We start from the raw sequence: 22,166 nt of genomic DNA on the forward strand, positions 1-22,166 counted from the left end.
TGGTGGTAGTGGTGGATACTTTTGTTGAGTTGCTCTCTTTTAATCCTTCCAATAAACGTATGAGGATATACCATTAATATCTCCACTTCCTAAATGAGGAAACGGAGGCTCAGAGAGAATAAGCAGCTTTCTTGGAGTTGCCCATCTAGTAAGTGGACGCAATGCAGACAGCTCAACTCAGTATAAAAACTCTTAACCAACGCTCTGATTATGAGAGAAACCGTCTTTCTCTCTTTGTATGTTTCGTATGGCTTTTTGTATGCTTTTTGGCATTTGTATTTATTTCTCCGTGAAATGCACTTTAGAATCCTCTGAATATTTTTTGAATTGGTTTGTTCTTTTTTTGTTCTTAAATATTAGTAAGAATTTTTTTGGTATATTAAGGAAATTAGCCCGTTTCTATATGAGTTGTATTTTTTCCCTAGTTTTTTAGTTTAGTTTTTAATATTCTTTGCAGAACTTTTTAATTTGAAAAGAGTCAAATTTATCAAATAGTTACATATATGTCCTAGATTTTGATTCATGCTAAGAAAAATCTCCATAACTCTAAGGATATATAACCTCACCAAAATTTCCTGGTAATTCTATATATTTTTTTCATCTTGAATCTGTATGAAATTTATTTTTATAAAGAGAAAGATATGAATTCCTAATTTTTTCCCCTGAGTGATTAGTCAAGTGCCTCAGTATCATTAATGAATAGTTTCTATTTTCCCATGATTTAAAATGTCATCTTTGTTATAAACTAAGTTCTTTAATGTATTTGGTATCTATTTCTGACCTTTAAAAAAATGTTCCATCCACATATTTATTTCTAGGAGATTTTAATGCTTGCATTCAGAATGTCACAAAATAGCATTAATTTTACACCTAGTGAGTGTGCAAATATATGGAGAAAAAAACTTTAAACTAAATCAAAGAATCTTTCAGATCCATAATATTGAAATGAAAAGGTCTCAGTCATGAACTTGCTTAGCACCTATTGGTAAGGCACAAGTGCTTTATTTATCAGTGGGACCGCCCAAATGTTTCCTTCCATTAAGATGCGTGTGTACGCATACACACACACACACACACACACACACACACACACACACACTAATCAAACACATAGAAACCATCCATCTGTCTTAGGCATAAAACAAGCTAAAGTTTGAGCTTCTGCCTTCTAAATCTTTCAATAATTCTCGTACCAAAAGAACGAAAGCAGCATTGAAGGATTCCTCCATTATTAAAATTTTACGAATAAGACCACAGTTTACTATTCAATGAAGTCCTGGAAATAATCCAGGGGCAGAGGCTGGGGGAGGAAAGGCGAAAGAAAGACAAGAAAATGAAAAAGAGAAAGGAGAGAGCCAGTATATCATCATGGCAAAAAGTTAAGTAATTTCACTTAGTGACTGACATTCAAAAATAGCCCCTCTTGTGGAACACTGATGTTACTGCTTCTCATATAACAAACCATAGATATGTGAATAGATTTCTCAATAAAGGATTACACCCTGAATAGTAAAATTCCCAGGCTCAGAAAACCTTGATGCTTTATTTGGAGGACTGGATATTTAAACAGTAGTTTCTGCTAATGGCAGATAATCCCAGCTAGGCAAGCTTCTCTCTTTTACTGACCGAGTTATATGCCCAGAACCAATTAGGTGGTCTCCAGGATGGCTTCTAATTCTGTGGTTAGTTTCTAATTGTAGAAACCCAAGATGTATATGATGACCTATAAAAAGGACTTATAAAAGTGAAACTTATCGGAGACAAATACAGTCTAGCACATAGGTTTTAAAAAATCAGTTCTCTTTAATATTTATCCCTCCAGAACAAAGGAAGAAATACTCATCTGCGTGTAGCTATTTAGGCCTTGAAAAATGACTAGTGCAACTGAAGAACTAAATTCTAAATTGTATAATTTATATAATTATATAATTTATAATTATAAATATATAATTTAAAGTGTAAAACTGATAATTTAGTTACAAAAAATGTTTAGGTATATTTGGAACAAATTGTACGTGCATCTACTTTTCAATTGTAAAGTTTATGAAATCTAGATACAGATCAAATATTTCTTATGAAAATGTAGTTTCTGAATTGAGATATGCTGTAACTGTAAAATTCATGTGAAATTTTAAAGACAGTATGAAAAAAATACAAATATCTCAGTAATTTTGTACTGATTACATCTTCAAATAACTTTGAATATATTGGATTAAATAAAATATATTATTAATTAAATTTCACCTGTTTCTTTTTTCCCTTTTTTAACCTGGACACTAGAATATTTAAATTACACTTGTGGTTTGCATTATTATTTCTATTGGACAATGTTGTTCTGGATAGGCAATGCTCAGTTCTGGTTTCTACATTTTGGAAAAATCATCAACAATTGAAGAACATCAAAACAAGCCAGTTTAGAAAGTGAAAACCTGAAAAAAATCTGTCATATATTTCCTAACAGAAAAAAGTTTAGAATTTCTATGCTAGAAAAAGGTAACCGCTTTTGAATATGTAAAAAGATGCAATATGGAAAGAATTATTTATACTCTGTCACCAGAAAGCAGACTAGGTTAGTAGATAGAAATCATACAGGAAGATCCTAAAAATTAAAATTATTCAAAATATATTAGGCAGTCTTGTAAGAGAATGAATTCCCACTTCCTGGGAAAGTTAACAATAGAGGCCAACCTCACATTGAATGGGAAGTGCAACTGATTGACCTTCAAGAAACCATCAAAATCGGGCTTCCCTGGTGGCGCAGTGGTTGAGAGTCCGCCTGCCAATGCAGGGGACACCGGTTCCTGCCCCGGTCCGGGAAGATCCCACATGCCACGGAGCGGATGGGCCCGTGAGCCATGGCCGCTGAGCCTGCGCTCCGCAACGGGAGAGGCCACAACAGTGAGAGGCCCGCATACCGCAAAAAAAAAAAAGAAACCATCAAAATCAAAAATACTGTAATCTTATCATTTTGTTTCCAACTGGCATGTATTTCTGCAGGCTAATGGATTAATATGCATTCTGAACTACACTAATTCCAAGGAGTACTCATGCGTAGTGTGAAAATGTATTCTGTAGTCAAAAAGTTGGAGAAATACTGGATAACACAAAGTTGAACAGTTTTTGCTTTTGTTTTTAATTGCAGGACTTATCAGAACCTTTAACATTTTAATTCATGTGATGAATCTCCAAAACGGGAATGGTCAGAGTTTTCAACATATATCTGGCCATGCATCACATTTTTCACAATCTCCTAAGATAAGTGAATGGGAAACACTCTTTAAAAATGCTAAAACAAATTATACATTGAGTAAATCTACAAAACATTTTGTGAAATAGCTGATGGCAAACTTCAATTCTTGACTTTTTCACTCATTTAGTCACCCATTTATTCATTTATTCCCTCACTCAGTAAACATATACCCGGCACATATTATGTTCCAAAGACTGTACTAAAAATTCAAAGATGTTTGCCTTCAAGGTACTCAGTCTGGTGAGAAGGCAGGCTTGTAAAGTGATGGCTGTAGAGCATGAGATGAGCTATAATGGAATTGAGCGATAGATGAAACAAGGACATAAAGAGACAGAGTCCCAACTGCATGTGGGAGCCAGGGGCATTCCACAGGAGAGCTATTACATTGCAACGCACAGGAAGCCCTGCATCTGCTCCTTCCAAACACAATTCTTTACTTGCCTCTTTCATATATGGCTTCTTTTCTTATCTACCTTGATGTTCTTTCTAGGTTACTCCAACAGTACACAGTGCTTTGCTCTCACTGGGTACTCGATAACTATTTGCCTAGGTTGGAAAAAAAAAAAACCCTACAGTAAGTCATTGGGGGAAAAGGAGAAGCTACAGAAAAATTACCACAATACACTTTTGATCTCATGACCAAAGCTTCTTCTCCATACAACTCTATTGCCATCACATAACCTTCAGTGGTTAATGCTGGCAAAATGCTTTTCTTGGATGTGACAGAGTCCATTTAGTTTGTCCATGAAAACTAATATATACACACATATATACTAGGAGGAGAGGAAGAAGAGGAACTAAATGAGGTTTTTGTGTGATTGTTATTACATTGTTTCTTAAGAATGTCATAGTAATCGAGAGTTATTTTTTTTAAACCTAAACATCTATTTCCTACCATGTAAAGTGGAAATATGTGAATTACTCGGTTAAATGTATCTCTGTACAGCACCCCACCAGATGATTCAGACCACACGATGATAATTACCTAGAAGTGGTTACAAGCCCAGACTTTGGAGTCAGACAAATACAGATTTAAATCTTGGTTCTGCACATTCTAGCTGCGGGACCATGAAAAATTAGTTAACTTTTCTAAACCCTTATTCCCTCAAATACTGAAAGGGATAATAATTCCTACATGTTAAGGTTGTTGTAGGGATAAATGGGAATGTTTATAAGCCACTTAGCATAATGCGTGGCACATGGAATATGCCAGATAAATGGTAACTATTATTATTGCTAGTTGGGGTGGATAATTGCTGGAATAATTGCACAGTTTCAGTTTGCTTTGTTCTTCGTAGATAGAGCTTTGTGTGTGAGAAAAGCTGATAGATCTAAGAGAGCTTACCTTGGACAATGTAGTGAAAGAAGAAAGAAAAAGTCGAAGGAGGGTACTGTGTACAGTACAGCACAGTGTTAAAAACACGAGTTCAGTCCTGAATCTTCTATTAATTAGTTGTATGACTTGGGCAAGTTGCCTATGTGTCTCATCAGCTTCCACATCGATAAAATAGAGGGGACAAGAATATTTATCTCCTAGGATAGATCCTGTCCATGGCATTAAATGAGATCATTCATCTGAAGGTCTTAGCACAGAGTCAGAGACATACTCAACAAGTAATAGTTGTTAATGGAAGGGCTGAAGAGCAAGAGAATCACAGAAATAGGATGTCTAGATTGAAGAAAGGAAAGGGAAATTGCTCCTGTAGATCATAATGCCTCTTTACATCACCCTTTACAAGTCACATAGGAAAATCATTCCAATTCACAGTACGGATTATTTTAAAATGCAATCAAATATTGTTATGCCCTTCACTGCCTGGAGACCAGACAAGTCGTGGAAGAGGGAGAGACTAAGGTGGAAGAAAGGTGCTCTTTGGGTCTTACAAAGCATCCCCGGAAGCTTTATCCTCCTCTGCTCAGGATAAAAATCCCTGCAGTCACATATCCCAAAGGTTCTAGTATTTTCTGAGACTCCACTGTGCCTTTATATTTTAATACCCTGACATCTGGAATCCTAAAAGTCTAATGTTTAACCATAAATATCTGCTGAGATTAAAGAGCTATATACCAAGTTTCAATCTTTGGGGCCTATAATTGCTTGGGAAAAGAGAATGGTATTTCCCCCTCTAGCTAGAAGAAAAGACCTCTACAAGCACATATATTGGCAGACAAATTTTCTAACAACCGTTTCCTCTCTCCATTCTGTCCTCTCATTTTCTCCCTCCCTCTCCTTCTCCCATTTTATAATACCATGTTGCTGTCATTCCCAGGGCAAATGGGAAAAAAGAGAAGCCTGGAAAACTTAAAGAAAAGACACATTTCAAGACCTGGCAACAACCAGTTGAAAACATGCTGGCTGCTCTCGGTTAGGCAGCTGAGCACACGTCTCCCCACTGAAACCTGCGTTTCCCCATTATTCAGTTACAAACCACTTCATCACTCTATGTGCTCACAGTCAAATGCCAGCTTTATTTTCTTTTTCACCAACCTCATCTTTTATTTCTGATTTGAGGCTAGTCACTTTTAAGAGCTCCATAATGGTTTATAACTTTCTTTCTCAAGAAGTGTCCAAGAAGTAACACGGTTTGAAAAATGTTTCTTACTCTTTCCTGGGAAAGAATGGGAAACTCTCACCTGCCCTGAAGGTGGATTTGGTCAGAAGTCCCAGTCAGACCACAGTACTTTGCTGGGCATGACGTTGAGGAAAGTGTGGGAAAAGCTTATCACGGGTTTATACTTTTAGTACAATGATTCAATATATAGTTTAAAAAATAAACTTCACATTGAACCCATTTTTATCCAGTGATATATTGTGAAAGTGATATGTTGAGGTCATTTAACTCACTTCAACACTAGGAAAAATAATCTGAATTTTTAAAAAAGGTTTAATATATTCTTATTATTAAAGACTTAATTTAGATTGTAAATACTCCTATGTCTTTTTAGTTAATGTTCTTTTCCCTTTCAGAAATATATCCAGTGTGTATATAAGCAAGTATGTTTATGTCTGCTGGTATTTGGCACAGAGAGCTTATTCTTGATTCTTCATGAGAAACTGAAACTGCCCACTTTTTAAATTAAAAACATTAATTGTCTTCTTAAAATCCTGTCTGTTTACTTCAAAGGGGGCGTATAACTCTATAACAGTGATTCTCAAACCTTAGCACAGCAGAATCACTTGGGGAGGACGTCTGTGTGTGTGTGTGGATGTGTACGTATGCATGTGTGTGGGTGTGTATGTATGTGTGTATGTGTGTGTATTTGTGTGTATGTGTGTTTGTGTGTGTGTTAAATACAAAGGCTTGGGCTTCACACACCTATCGACTCATGCAAACGAATGTTTAATGTCCTAGGTGATTCTGATAATAAGCCAGCTTTGGGAGCCACTGTCCTAAGCACATCAAATTTACCTCCTAAATTGAAGAAGGAGAAAAAGGGCAGGAGAAGGAGGGGGTTTTATGTTTTGTTTGTTTGTTTCAAAATTTCCAGTCTATTGAGAACCAACACATTTAAAATATAATGCAAATTATCAGACAAATTAGACATACAAAATGAAAGCCCTAAGTTTTGTTCATTAGATCCAACAGATGTACAATTACTGTCAAGTAGCTCTGGTTCTACAGGTGACATTTCTGTCATCACCTCACTGTGGACCGGCGCAGTCTGTGGGCAGCACAGGGCGGTGGACCACTCGTGGAGTCCTGCGTCTGTTGGGCCCCCTCAACCCCAGCTTTCTAACTACACTGCCTACTCCCAGCCTCGCTCTCACCATGATCCATTCACTCCACAGCAGCTTGTACGATCTTTTCAGAAAGTGAATAAAATCCTAGCACCACCTTCCAACCCCATCTTACTAAATTACTCTGGCCTATAAAGGGGCTAAGCCCTGACTACCTGCAACTACGCCCCCTCTCATTAACTATACATCACTCCTATGGGTCTCTTTTCCACCCACCCCTCAGACACATTGAGGTCATTCTGGTATCAGAGCCCCTGCTCTGGCTGGTCCCTCTTCCCGGAAAGCTCCTCTGTCTGCTCAGAGGAGTGATTCCTCGCTCCTCATTCAGGCCTCATTGAAATTGTAACTCTATTTCTAATAGCAGCTCCCTTACACACACACACCACACCACACACTACATACACCCACACACACCTGAAGCTACCTCTCTAGCCCAAAACTCTGTTTTATTTTCTTCATACCTCTCATCACTACTGAAATATTTTTATTTATTTGTTTATAGATATAGATATATAGATAAAATCTCCACTGGAACATAAGTTTGATGAAGGCAGAAATGTTATTCACAACTATAGTTCCCATCCTTAGAAGGGCACTGGTAGACTACAGATGGTCAAATGCATTTGCTGAATGAGTGAAAATGCCAACTTCAGCACATCGCATGCAAAAGGTGCTCAAGGGATGCTAGCTTCCATTACACCCCCTTTCTACTTTCTATATCACGGCTAAGAAATTGTAAAATGCCACTGAAACCAAAGCTCTGATTTCCTTCAGTCTTCTCCCAATAACATCAGTAGCCGTATGTACAAAGTGAGCTGAGAGGTGATTCCAGGCATTTGTAGACTGGGACAGACAGGAAATGAGTCAGAAGCCAGGGTGGAAAGCTCTAGTACTGATCTAGTCCTACCTAAATGGGATATTAATTTCAAGACTTTGTTTTTATGATTTTGGATTTTCAGACGATCAGATGCGTCCATCATCAAAAGAAATTCTCTCCAGAATAAAATGCAAATGGCTCTTAGAGGTTCTCCTGCCTGGGATTAGCTGCCTTGCACCCTGTTGCCATGCATGTTTCAAAGTTGGCTGCAAATGCGAACTTACAGATAAGTACAAAACAAAATTAACAGCTCACTTTTCCCCTGGCTACACACCCTGCATTACACAGATAGCAAAACCCACTGGCACAGTGTTCCCCATAGCTGATCCACGTGGCTAATTTTTGCTCCCAACACCAGAGCATATGACAATACATTGGGACCTGTGGATATCTGTCTGAATTTTGCATGTGAACTTATATGTGCAAATAAAATTTGTATTTTTTCAAATTAAAAATAAACCTCAAAGGCAATGGACTCCAAACTGTTTGTTAATAAAATGGAGAAAGGCCAAAAGGGTGTCTTAAACTCAACGCCATTTGGAATAAATATAAGAGCTGGTTCCAGAGGCCTCCATTTTCATCTTTGCTGGCTGCTTCTACTGTTTTATAGATGACCATAGATTCTTGTCTTGAAGAGGAAAAATACAAAATAGACATTTATTCTCTTAAGATTAAATTTTTGCTTTTCTCCTCTACCATACTGTGGACAGAAACTGGAAAGTAGCATAAAACTATGGTTTAAAAAATGAGAAGGGACTTGAACTAGGGAAGGAGGGATCTATTCCCATTTTGGAAGTCACAGGAAAACACTCCAATCCTGTTAGTACCCGGAAGGCACCATTTACTATGTACTGTCTCCTTCATGGCAAGAAGACACAGACTGTATTTGTAGTGCAATAAACAGTGGATTCTACTGTGGGAATCCTTACAGTTGGGACCTACGGCAACCTCATTTAAAATGTTATAAAGCTTTAAAACATCAGGAGTTTAAGGCAGTCCAGCCTACACACCTCCCAATATACCTTCAGCCTCCCACACGTATGCTCACAACTGTCCATATGCTGAGAGTAAGTAGCATGTAATATTGTAATACCTATCAGAGTTTTACCATTGAATCCTGTTTCATAACCAAGACAAAGAGTGGTGAAAAAATAAAATATACAGCTTTTCAACACAGCAGCAAATATGCTTGCGCCTAAACAGTATATTTACACCACATGGTAATAAGCACCACCTAAGAATCCACTGAAAGAATATTATTATTCACACCTGGAGTATTTGATGGACATTTTAGAGTTCCTGTTTGCAAGAGACATTTTCAATGTCACCCCATATCTTCCTGGCATTCACCTTCACATACCAAAGATGGCTGCTACAAAAACCTACCACTCCTTTCTGAGGAAGGTTTTTCCTTCCTCAGAAGGAAACCTTCCAGAAAACGATTTTCCTGGCCTTGGGAAAGAGCATGATTGGCCTGTTCAGGGAAAGCCAAAGGGCTGGAGAGTTAGTGTACCCAGGAGCATCCCTCGGCCAATGAAGAGTAAGGTTTTGAAGTGTCAACATTTTAGCTTCTGCATGGCTTAGCTGGGACAACTGTGGGTCACGTCTCTAGGAGTCCCCATTTGGGGCATATTGAGTCTGAAATGCGAATTATACCTCCCAGTGGAGTCATTTGGTTATAACAGACTACAGTTCAGGGTGGAGTCTGGGCTGGAGATATAAATTCATCCGCAGTAAATGGTATTTCAACTTTGGACTTAGGAGCAAGATAGGAAGAGAAGATAGTCCTGGAATATTCAAAACTTCAAAAGAGAAAGGGAGACTAGAAAAGAAGTCTGAAAAGAGTCATCCAATGAAGTAGGAAGAAAGTTGGGAAAGTTCTTTGGATGTACTTGCAGCAGTTTCCACCTGAACAAAAATGTAAACTCAGAGTTGCGTTGTTTGTAGAAGCAGAAAGACGATGATCTCTCCAGGGGTCCAGCTATAAAAACTGATAGCCCGATGGGCTTGTAAAAGCAAGAAGAATAAGAAGGGATTTTGATCATAGCCCCCAGGGACAATTAGAAGATGGAGAAAAGGAAGGCAAAAAGAAGGCATGCTATCTAGTCTACCACCCTTTCCAGAGTGAGGGCCTTTAGCTCTGGTGGAAGAGAAAGATTCAGAATCCAGAGGAACTGCTTCCAAGGCAGACACTGCGAAACGCTGAGCACAGAGAGTGCTGCTTCAGGCCCAAGAGACCAACCTAGTGAGAGGACCATTCTCTTCACCTGTGCACAGGTGGGTGTTGGGAGTCTGTACCTTTGACATGGACCACAGGCAATCTCATGGAGGGCAAAACAGCGGTATTGTGACATCCCTTAAGCACCCAACATTCCTGAGATAGAGGTGAGTTGAGCAGCTTACTGGCACAGACTCCAACTCTATTGCTCAGTTCCTCTCCAGGATATTTTGTTCCCACTGGACCACACAGCCAAACCAGCTCCGTCCCATGCTTGTTCCCTCTACTGGAGACATCGAGTTCAGACAGAACTGACCTGTGTTGAAGAAGGATCCAGTCCATTCTGCTTCAATTTTAGGAAATACAGAAACTGGTGGAGGCAGACCCAGAGCTCTCCCATCCAGATCCTTAAAGAGATACTTCCTAGGACTTTCACAGTCAGATTCAGAGCAGACCAGTATTCCTAAATCTTTCCTGGGAAGATAGATAGAAAGCAACTCTCTCATTTCCATGATAAGCTACCAAAAGGAAACATATATTGGTAGTGCTGACGTTATGAAAAATAAATTCAATAAAATTTTATTATTACTAACGTGTTACCTAGATATGAAATAACACTCTATAGAAAATGTTATTTCCCAGTTATATGGTCAAGAAAAAAAGACAATTCTTATTAACCAAATATTCTGGATATCGAGTTATATAATCTTTACATAAATCACTAATTTTCTAAGATACAATAAAATGCCCCTAACTAATAATATTTATTAAACATGATGTGATCAATGCAATGTTCCAATGCAATGGAACTTTGGGGCCTTGCAGTATTTTAAGATTATCATTATAAATATCGATTATACTTGTACTATATAAAAACAGTGTAAAAAAAGATGTTCTCATGCAATAAATATCTATTGAAAACCTACTACTTGTACGTTGGGGAATACAATGGTGATAAACATAGGCATCAGAATTTAGAGTCAAGCAGGGTATATAAAGAAGTTATTGGTTATAAATAAATAAGTTATTATTATTCAATTATAACACTGAATTATAGAGATTTTATTTCCTCTCATCTAACATTTTTAGGTATCATTAGTAATAATATTAAATATTTATTGCATGCCAACCATGTGTCAGGTATTAATAGTACAAATAATCAAATGCTAATATCATTTAGCTTTATAACTATTTCATCCCATAGGTAAGACTTGAACATAAAGAAGATTGGACAGTAGAAAAAAATGACACACAAATTGTATACCTAATAATGTTTAGGTTCCAAAAACGGTTCAGGGATGGGCATCAAAAAGAGACTGATGTTGGGCCAAACATATAAACTTTCTAATTAGGGTGCTTTTCCTGATTCTTTTATTCCAACTAAAGAATTTTTCCCAATGTTATAGGAAAGAAAAAATAACTATTTTCCCTGCTCTGACTTTCCCACTCCCTCTTACAGCAAAAAAAAAAAAAAAAAAAAAAAAATTCCTTGTCTAGTTTTCAGATTCTTGAATAAAACTCTCAGATCATATGTTCAAGAACAGTAGTTACGTCTGGTCTGAGAGCAAATATCTGTCTAAGCCATACGGTTCATTCTAGGGACTAGGACATGGTCTCCTTCCCCACTAGTGCCTGCACAAGGACACCCAAGCTTCCTTCTGAAAACTAGTGACACCATACTCCATGGAAGGTTCAAGAATCAGGGTCAATTTTTTTCATTGATTTAGAAAACATCCCAAAGAAGTACCTCTAATATAGATAAAACAATTAAACAGTATCAATAAAACTTGCAATCCATCACTTCTGCCGCTTTTGTCTGCCAGAGGACATCACGTGGTGGATTCCAGATTCAAGGAAGAGAGAAACAGTCTCTTTCTCTTCAGTGAGAGAGATTGCAAAAATTGTATCTCAAAGGGCACAAATATAGGAGGGTAAGGAATTGGGACCAATCAATCTACTGTATTTTTCTAGAAGGACTTATTTCTATTCCCACTGATGATTTTATCCTTGTTTAAAAAACATGTTGAGGTATTGGGAGAATTAACCAAACCCTTCATAAATATGGCTTACTATAAATACCAAAACCGGTACCTGGTTTGTAAAGGAGGAAAGTAGAACTTGTTTTTATCTTTGATCTTTAGCATCCTGGTCCTCTCTGCCGTTATTAGAGGCACGATCCCAGTGTCCTCTGCATTGGACAGAATGCAGACATCTAGATCATCACTATAGCAACTCTTCACAAAACTAGAAAAGGTCACATCTGAAAAAAAATGTTTAAGGTATTACAACATTATATCATGTAAACTACCAACCACAAATACAGACCACGCAACTAAATATTCCTGTACTAATGTATGTCCAGGAGTAAGTTTAAGCTACTGTCCAGGGTAGTTCCAGGAGTTTACATAAATCTTGACTTAAAATATCTTTAATTCTTGAAGACATGGACATTGTATACAAAGCAGAAGAGCATTCCAACACATTGACATCTTAAGAGCAATACTTTCCATCAAAGGTTTGATCAAAATCCAGTGAGGAGTGAGTACAATAGTACAAAAGAGAGCTGATAGAAGGTTCTCTGCGTAGGCTGTAGTATAATTGGATTAAATCCTGGCTGCCCCACCAACTACCTGACAACTTCACTGAGGCACAACTTCCACGTATCAATTTCCTCCTCTGTATGACAGGAAAAGTAACACGTACCTAAGAGATGAGGCATATAATCAAATTAAATATTTCCCTGGGAAAGCTCTTCAACAAGTATAGAGCGGTGACTTTTTAAAGAAATCACTCACTGTCATTATAAACTACCACTGTGGTTATCAATGCCCAGCAGATGGTCAATTGGACAGCAAGCACCAGACGACACTGTACGCTTTTGTTGATATAATTTCAAAATGCTGTTAAAGCTTCTATGCACAGATGTATGACACTACATTGCTTGGAAACCCAAACATCCTACCTTGAAGTTTCATGATGCCTGAAATTAAATGGCCATTCCTCACTTTGTGCCATGGCTCCTGAGGCCACCGATTCGGTTCCGAGGTGAATACAGGCCACAAAATACCAACTCGACCCCCTCTGGGATTGGAAGGAGCTCGATCAGGTGATGTCACGTTGGCAGAACGAGGCTTAACTCTATCCTGAATGCAGTCAAAAGATGAGCTAGTGGCCACGATGACTGAATTCCTAACCACAATCTGTAGATTTTCACTATAACACTGTGGGGCAGAAGACACATAAACTACTGCCAAAAGGCCAACAGTATTGTCGACCAGAGTGAGGTTCTCTATTTCCATGGCATGCTCCACATGGAGCATGGCACCGTAGTCAAAGTTCTTGAAAGCCAAGAAGCCAGAGATACTGGTACAGTTGTCAAGTCCAGTCTCCTTATAGAGATGAAGGCCGTGAAGACTTGAGTGAGCCACGTTGTCAGACCAAAGGGCTTCAGGAGAGGAGCACCTGTAGCCTCGGATGTGAAAGCCAAGTCTCTCGGATCCTGCCACAACGTTGCCACGGAGATGGATGTCCTTTGCCTGATTCACTTTGATTCCTGCCACCCAAGTGGGAGACCAGGCTGACTGTGTCATCAGAACCACAAGGTTATTAGAGAGAGAATAGTCCTGACCCTCCAAATCAATGCCATGGCCAGCTGTGCTAAACACTACATTGTCATTTAAAACGATCCCCTGACTGGCAGCTGCACGAATGCCCCCACCACAGCTTTGGTGCAGAGTACAAGATATTATCCAGGATCCTGCCGACGTATCAGTGAGCTCGATGGAGGAATACAGTGGCGAGCCAAAGTTCTGAATTTCCACATTGAAAAGTTGAAGGATACCTGCAAGCAAAATGCATGTCATCAGGTACTTGCTTCTTCCCTACAAAAGGCAGAAGGATGGGGCTTCCCTGGTGACGCAGTGGTTGAGAGTCTGCCTGCCGATGCAGGGGACACGGGTTCGTGCCCCGGTCTGGGAAGATCCCATATGCCGCGGAGCGGCTGGGCCCGTGAGTCATGGCCGCTGAGCCTGCGCATCCGCATCCGGAGCCTGTGCTCCGCAATGGGAGAGGCCACAGCAGTGAGGGCCCCGCATACAGCAAAAAAAAAAAAAAAAAAAAAGGCAGAAGGATGGTCCATCCAATGGCATCGGGATATGCAGATTTTTCATTAAAATATGTTTATTTTCAGCACCAGAACTATATTTTACGTCATTGAGTCTCACTAACAAAATCTGAATCATTAAAAATATCACAATACTGCATGAAAATTTTCCTGTGCATTCTGAAGAGTCTGGTGATAGGATGGAGAGAGATGAAAGAAAGACAGGAGAAGGAGATAGGCTTTGGGGATGGGCACAGCTAGCTTAAAGATTCTAGGCACCTGTCTGTAGGGCTGGGTCAAGGAACTGGCTAAGAATGAAAGTAACGTGGCTTCCTGGCCACTCACCTCAAAGTCATGTCTCCTTTCAGGGACCCCATGTGAAAAGGCCACAGCCATCCCCACAAAGATATTGCATGAATGAAATGCCAACTATATACAATATATTAAGCATTTTTAAAGAAGAGTATAAGTGCAAAACTTCTGCTCAGTGGATGTCCAGAAACATAACATTCTTCTTGATGAAGACATAATACAGGTGATAACATATTTTTAAGTGACTTTAAGACCCTTAAATTTTTTTCTGTATTTTATTCTAGCCATACTATAATCCCTGTTTCCTTTTCACAATAAGAAGATTTTCTACATTTTTTATGTCAAGGGAGAATAGTGAATTATTTAGTCTTATTGGGAATTTTATTTGTACTTTAAAAATAGATATTGTTAAAACAGTATAAAATACAGTCACTAGATTGATTTAAAAATATAATGAGCACAAATTTGTCAGTGTATATACTCTTGGTAAAATAGAATATAACATGAATATGGGGGGAAATGAGTTGAATTAATAAATATAACACCTAACTCTAATATAGCACTCATTATATACCAGGCACTGTTCTATATGTGTGTGTGTATGTGTGTCATATATATATATATATATATATATATATATATATATATACTCTTAATTTTTGTAAAAATCCTATATTTGATAGGTGCTGTTATCCCCATTTTACAGATAAGAAAACTGAGGCAGAGAAGGGCTAAGTGGCACGCAAGGACTTGGACCCAGGCATATGGATGCAGAGGCTGTACTGTTAACCCCCACTCAGGCTCAGTGGGGAGCATGCAGGATGTGATGGAATAAACAGAACAGCTTTGCACTGAGATTCCAGTGATTGGGCCACTGTCCTGTGCCAACAGATATCACATCACGTGTCCTTAGCTAGGTAGGCCACAGCTTTGTCCCTTACTTCTTTTCTTTATTCTTCTTCTTTTTTAAAGCTCCTGCCCAAGGTAAACTATAAAGTTATTCCCCTCATTAAAAATGGAGAGAGTTGTGTCATTTTAGTATTTAAAGCACAAAGATAGTCCAGCCTTAATCCTCCACCTTCCCCACTCCCTTTTCACAGATGAGAAACCTGAACCCTTGCAAATCAGCTGCCAAGAAGAACCAAGCTATTGTGAGAAGGGCAGATGAAGTGTGTGTGTCTTTCTTGATGGTCAAACAGGATTCCAATGTATCTAGATTTCTCAAATGACACTGATTAAGGAGACACTGGTAGGCGGTGTGGAAATATTCACAGAATGATAAAACATCTGAAAACTATTTGTCTGGTGATAACACTTTTCGATGTAATTTAAAGCATCCCCCGCCAGCAACACCTAGCTGAGAGGGCCATGGGACCTGCCTCTGAGAACTTGGGCACAAAGGACACCATGCTAGAGTGTGTCCACACATAAAAGCTTATTTTGTAGAATGGAAAGTGGTTCTAGAATCTTGGTCAAGGCGATGGATAATTATCATTTTACTTAGTGTTCTTTTTTCCACCATACTTACATGGTTATAATTCATAGTTTTTAATTGTACAAGATCTTTTTACTTGTGTGCATATTAACCAATGATTGAAAACTAGTCAATAGTAAATACTTAAGATGTCTTGAGCATTCAGATGGAGAATTAAGCAATGATTTTGTTCATGACTGTTTTCTTATTTTTCCTTTTGTTTATCACAATTCTGAGCACAACTTGCTGGATACTTCTGGTCAGAAGGAAGAGAATGACAGAGGTCTCTGATTTAAAAGCAGGAATTGTTAAGTCCTGGCCTACGTTTCTGCCCTGTAACCATTCAACACCATAGCTGGCACCCTTGACCTACACCTGAAGATGCCACCTCATCTAGGCTCTGGAATATGTTACAGAAAAACGCAAGGGTTCTTAATACAGTGTCGGGACCTGGATTGGATTCTGGAACTGAAAGAGGACGTTAGTGGAAAAACATGTGGAATCTGTATAATGTCTTGAGTTCAGTTAACACTAATGCACCAATGTTAATTTACTGGTTTTGACAAATGTATCAGAGTTCTATCAGATTTTCACAGTAAAGGAAACTGGATGAAAGGTACACAGGAACTCTCCATACTACCTTTGCAACTTTTTTATAAATCTAAAGTGATTATAAAATTAAAAGGTTATCAAGGGCTTCAGAATCAGGCTTGAATTTGAATGTTACATCTGCCACTTGCAAGCTGGATTACTTTTCTAACTCTTCATTTATTTAATTCACTCACGTTTATTAAGCACCTAATACTCAGCAGTTACCATATTAGGAAACCAGGGCTGAAAGCCCCAAACTTACTCTCAAGAAGTTCAGAAGTTCGTAATGGAGTTTTATAAATTAGCAGGCTATTTTATTATAGACTCAGTTTCCTCATCTACAAAAATGAGGATAGGGCTTCCCTGGTGGCGCAGTGGTTGAGAGTCCGCCTGCCGATGCAGGGGACACGGGTTCGTGCCCTGGTCCGGGAAGATCCCACATGCCGCGGAGCGGCTGGGCCCGTGAGCCATGGCTGCTGAGTCTGCGCGTCCGGAGCCTGTGCTCCGCAACGGGAGAGGCCACAACAGTGAGAGGCCCGCATACCGCGAGGATAAAATGTCTTTCTCACATAGATATTAGGATTAAATGAAACAAAGTAGGCATGGAAACCATCGTGGTTCCTAGTCCATAAGAAGCATCGAATACAGATTCTCTTTCCCTTCCTCAGGGATGATTTAAGAGCCTGACCAGCAACCCAGAGGCTCAGGACTGAGCCAGCATTGCTGGTGGTTGGGCTCTGGCTTTGATGCTCAGCTGTAAGAATCGGCCTTCTGTCCTGCTCTGGTGATCAGGTTCCAGCCTGGACTGCAGTTACTGTGGAAAGGGGCCCTGTCTTGCGCTCCCTCCCTAATTCTCTGTCTTCATAAACTGCAGGGTAGTTTTGGTTTTACACAACCACGACCGGGATTCAGCCTTTGTCTAGCCTTCCAGAGCAGGGTTCCTCCACCTCAACACGACTGACATCTTGGATAATCCTTTCTTGTGGGAGGCTGTGCTGTGCCTTATAGAATGTTGAGCAACTACCTGCTATATGCCAGAAGCTCCACCAAAGCTGTGACAAGCAAAAATGGCTCCAGATATTGTCAAATGTCCTTTGGCCAGGAGGGAAGGGCAAAATCACTTCTGTTGAGAACTGACGGAGCTGGAGCTTATGGAGAGAGAGCTTGTTCTATGAACCAGAAATCGCGAACTCGGACGCACAGGCTCAGTGGCCATGGCTCACGGGCCCAGCCGCTCCGCGGCATGTGGGATCTTCCCGGACCGGGGCACGAACCCGCGTCCCCTGCATCGGCAGGTGGACCCTCAACCACTGCGCCACCAGGGAAGCCCTCGAACTTTTGTTTTAAGGTTCAAACATTGCTCTTTACTATACTGGTAAAGCAGATATACCCACAAAAAGTGTTCCATGCTCAATATATTTGGGAAACCGTTAGATCCTTTGCTCTAGGCTTTCTCAGAGCCTTTATTATATTCATGTACGCAGTGACTTTCTGAGATGGAGCTTTATTTGACTAGGAAACAACTTGGGAATCAATTTTAAGGAACCTAAGTTTAAGAAAAAGGTACTAATCAAATAACTTTGCAGCATTCCAGAAGAGCTAAAGCTTGAAAGAAATGAGAGAAATTTAACTGATCCCTAAAGCAGTCTAGAATATGGAAATCATTCTTATTTAAATTTACACTATTAATTTATAGCATGAGATGAGGCCTGCCATCAAATAGAGCATGCTACTGGGAAAGAGTAATAGAAATTCAGGAAAGAGATAAAATTCAGTTGGTCATTAAATCATCTATAATTTCAAAGCAGAGGAAATTTCACATCTGCTGAAGATTTTTTTTTTTTTGAGGTAAAAATGTGCCTGTGTGCTGATAGCTAGTATATTATTTTAACATCACACTGATAATTAAGCACAGATTAGTACTGAAAATTCATAGCTTCTCAGAGCACAGAGAAGCATCTATTTCAAATATTTTGTTTTATAAATGAAAATTCCCACCGTTGGAATTTCTGAGTGTCCCAGATGCATAGCCTCCGATTGGTAGTGCTTAGTAACTTAAAATTTCAGTTACCTGAAAATTCTTCCACGCTGGACTTCCTGAAGGACCCCACAAGTAGTCTCCCCCCGCACGATGTATCACCCTGGATTTGTATGTTCCGGGTCAGAAGTCCAACCTCTGAAGCCAAACGAATGTGTCGGCCATCCTCCATGACGTGGACACTTCCTGGGGCAACGGGAGTTGGGAAAGGAAAAAAATTTTAAAACCTATTTCGGAGATCGCCAGCTGGGGACCCAGCGAACCTGACAAATGAAAACACTCCTTTCCCCGCGGAAGTCCTCCCAACATTAAGGTCTGCTTTTCCTCGGGCGTCCTCCACAAACGTCGGCTGAGAAATGAAAAGCCCGTTCACTGGTCTCTCATTGGGATCAGAGTGAGCGTGTTTGAGCAAGAATTCATTTGTCCTCAATCACTATGGGTACCGGCACAGGGATGTCAGGAAAGACCGGTCCAATTAGTGGGGTCCCCGGCCTCCTTCCTTCAATTCCTCAGTGTGAGATTCCCGCCTTTGGTTGTGCATTGTTCCTGAACCTCTTTGAGAGAGTGAGGAATCGCAGATCCACTGAGGCAGTGATAGGACTGAAGCAGCAGCGGCAACGCCCTCTCCTGGCGGGTCTGGAACTCGTCACTCCCAGGAAGAGCCTCCCCAGTCTTGCTGGTTTGTTCCACTGCCCACCCCACTTTGCATTGTACGTTGTGTATTATAGGCAAGGATTGCTAACGATGTCTCTTTTCCCTGCCACTCTTTAGAAACAAAATCATCCTTAAAACCATGATTTAGAAATAGCTTTAGATACAGTCCTGCTGAAAGCATGCATTTCCCTCTCACATATCAGAGACAAGAAAGATATCCCCTAATCCCTTTATGTCCATGTTTTTTACTTATTAGCTATATTTCCTGGGTTAAATTTATTTATTAGGCTGAAGCGGGAAATATGGTTATTATTTATATGCAATATATTTTAAGTGTGTATACTGTATTAAAATATTCAGTACTTTTTTTTTCAAGAAAAAGGTATTTGGCTTTTATTTATTTATTTATATTTTGGGGCAGTAGTAGTAGTCAATTGATACAATGAACTTCATGTCAGGAAGGACACATTCCTAAGTATGGAAAAAGGAGTCATTATTTACAATGACTACCACATTCTAAGTGGCTGTGTGATTCAGTATGCCAGGAAATGAACTGGAAACTCATCTCCCATGAGATTTATTCTGGCTCAGCCATGAAAATGCCCGGTGACCTTGAACAAGGTTCTTAACCCTTCTGCTTGCTTCTAGGCTTGCCATTATAAATAAAAAGTTTAAAAATTCCCTCACATCAAAGATTTTTTTTAATTAGGCAATAAAATTAATGAAGGGATGGAGATAAAGCCTTCTAAGGATGAGCCTAGGGCAGCAGTAAAATATTATCCATCCCCTCTGAACGCCGATCAGATCCAAGGTCCCAAGGCAGGTTGCTGAACACGTTCTTCTTGGCTCATTCACTTCCCTTAACGAACAAACCAAAGCCTTACCGATGTGCCGGTGTCTGAGCCGTTCATGGATGCTAACATGGTGGCCCCTGACTTCTTTCACAGTGAGGACCTCTGCTTCGTGAGGTTCATATGAAGAGGAACTAAGGACAATCTTGTCTTGGGGTCGCCAATCCACTGTGTTCTCTACTATAATTCTGTAACAGCATAAAGATGGAATCAGGTACACTGGCAGTACAACACAGATGACCTACTGAACCCCAGGGAGAAGAGGAAATCCACTGCAGACAACAATTCCCACCAGGGAGAGTAAAGAAGAAATATCAAGTCAAGACAGAGAAAAAAGGTCTTTGCAAAAAAATTAATGCCAATGGAGTTCATCTTCTGGCTGATATGTATACAATACAGGGTTAACAAAGATATTCTGTGGCCATGAAGTACCAGACAAAGCAACAAGAAAGAGTAAAAGTTCCAGAGTTTAGTATATGCCGTCTACATATGGCTTCCTAAAATGGAAATCGTCTTCCTCAATTGGGAAACAGTTTGAATAATAAAGGTATTTCAGAAGGGATCTTTTCTCAAATTTTCTGAAGACCTCTAATACTATTTTCAGACAACGAATCATCATGAATTAAGGCTCATACCTTCGTGGTCAAGCAGAAACAGTGTGAATCCTAGAGGTTCCACTTAGTAGCTGTGTGACCTTGAGAGGTCACATAACTCTTTTGAGTTTCATATCTTCATTTGAAAAGTGACGATATTTCGAGCTTCCCTTCCCCATCTCTCTGTTATTGCAGGGACAAAGGTATGCATTCCCTGAGGGTGCTAAGTTCCAAGCATTGTGCTTTCATCACAATATGTAATAAGGGTTTTGTTCACTTTTATTTTTTTAACTCACATTTAATAAAGTTTTTGTTCAATCGTTCCCTGCTGCCTAGCTTTTTCCAGTGAATATATTTGTTTTATTCTCCATTTACAGTCATTACCAACTTCAATAGCGTAAGTTTATATTAATGGCCTGCCTCTTTTGCTAATGTCCACACTTTAGCAAGTGTTGACAACAGAGTCTCCTCTACCAGTAAAGGTTCATCCAGGCAGCAGGTCCACGTGAAGGCCATTCAACCGAGCAATATATATTGTCCGCTCTAAGCAACAGTATGCACCAGACACTATCGTAGGTGCTAGAGACATAATGGTAAATAAAACATATGGCCTTTGTGTTAAAAAATGACAACTTAGATTTTGACTAGCAGACACCCTTAAAGAGTCTATTGTGTGAGTGGGGAATTCACAGATGCTTCGTACATAATATTAACACCAAAAAAGAAAGAAAGAAATTAAAGGGGGTCATTCTTGAGCCAATGATATGAATCTGTTATGAACCAAAGATTGTAATTAATTTAAATCTGTGTGCCTGAGGTTAGACAGAGAATAAGAGAAAAGAGAGAAAAAAAGACAATTGTGGATGGTTGCAATTTTAGTTAAAGAATTTAGAGTCTTTGTAAGACAAGATTTGCTGATTTGCTATTACAACCTAGAAAACTCACAGTTACAAAATAATAAAGCAAGCCCTAACTTTTAAAGGTGAGGAAGCTAAGATTCAGAGAGAAAAAATAACAAAACTCAAGATTAGATAACTAAATGGAGTTAGAGGTTGAATTAGGACAAAGGAAGGCTCCTGATCAAGTCCTCGTTCTTTCCATTAAATGACATCACTCCACCTGTTTGATTCTTAGTTCTTCACCTGCAATAAAAAGCAAAACTCCCACATTTCATAATGACTGTATTACGACAATCCATGAATTTATGAGGTCTATGACCCATACAGTGGATTATTATACAGCCATTAAAAAGCACAGGAGAACGGACTTAAGGATATGGGGAGGGGGAAGGGTGAGTTTTGACAGGGCGAGAGAGAGTCATGGACATATACACACTAACAAACGTAGTAAGGTAGATAGCTGGGGGGAAGCAGCCGCAAGGCACAGGGATATTAGCTCGGTGCTTTGTGACAGCCTGGAAGGGTGGGATGGGGAGAGTGGGAGGGAGGGAGACGCAAGAGGGAAGAC

At 39.5% G+C, this 22,166-nt stretch overlaps 1 protein-coding gene across 1 annotated transcript in view; it reads right to left on the minus strand.

Moving 5' to 3' along the window:
- PKHD1 (PKHD1 ciliary IPT domain containing fibrocystin/polyductin) overlaps positions 1-22,166 on the minus strand; it is a 430,010-nt gene that overhangs the window by 92,366 nt on the left and 315,478 nt on the right. Inside the window, exons 55-59 of the mRNA XM_065885004.1 lie at positions 20,140-20,294; positions 18,635-18,787; positions 13,047-13,925; positions 12,176-12,344; positions 10,401-10,558 (exon numbers count right to left, since the gene is read on the minus strand). Coding sequence (XP_065741076.1) covers positions 10,401-10,558; positions 12,176-12,344; positions 13,047-13,925; positions 18,635-18,787; positions 20,140-20,294 — 1,514 coding nt within the window. The remainder of the gene's footprint in view (positions 1-10,400; positions 10,559-12,175; positions 12,345-13,046; positions 13,926-18,634; positions 18,788-20,139; positions 20,295-22,166) is intronic.

This window comes from Phocoena phocoena, chromosome 10 (genome assembly GCF_963924675.1).
Source record: "Phocoena phocoena chromosome 10, mPhoPho1.1, whole genome shotgun sequence".
Taxonomy (NCBI): Eukaryota; Metazoa; Chordata; class Mammalia; order Artiodactyla; family Phocoenidae; genus Phocoena; species Phocoena phocoena.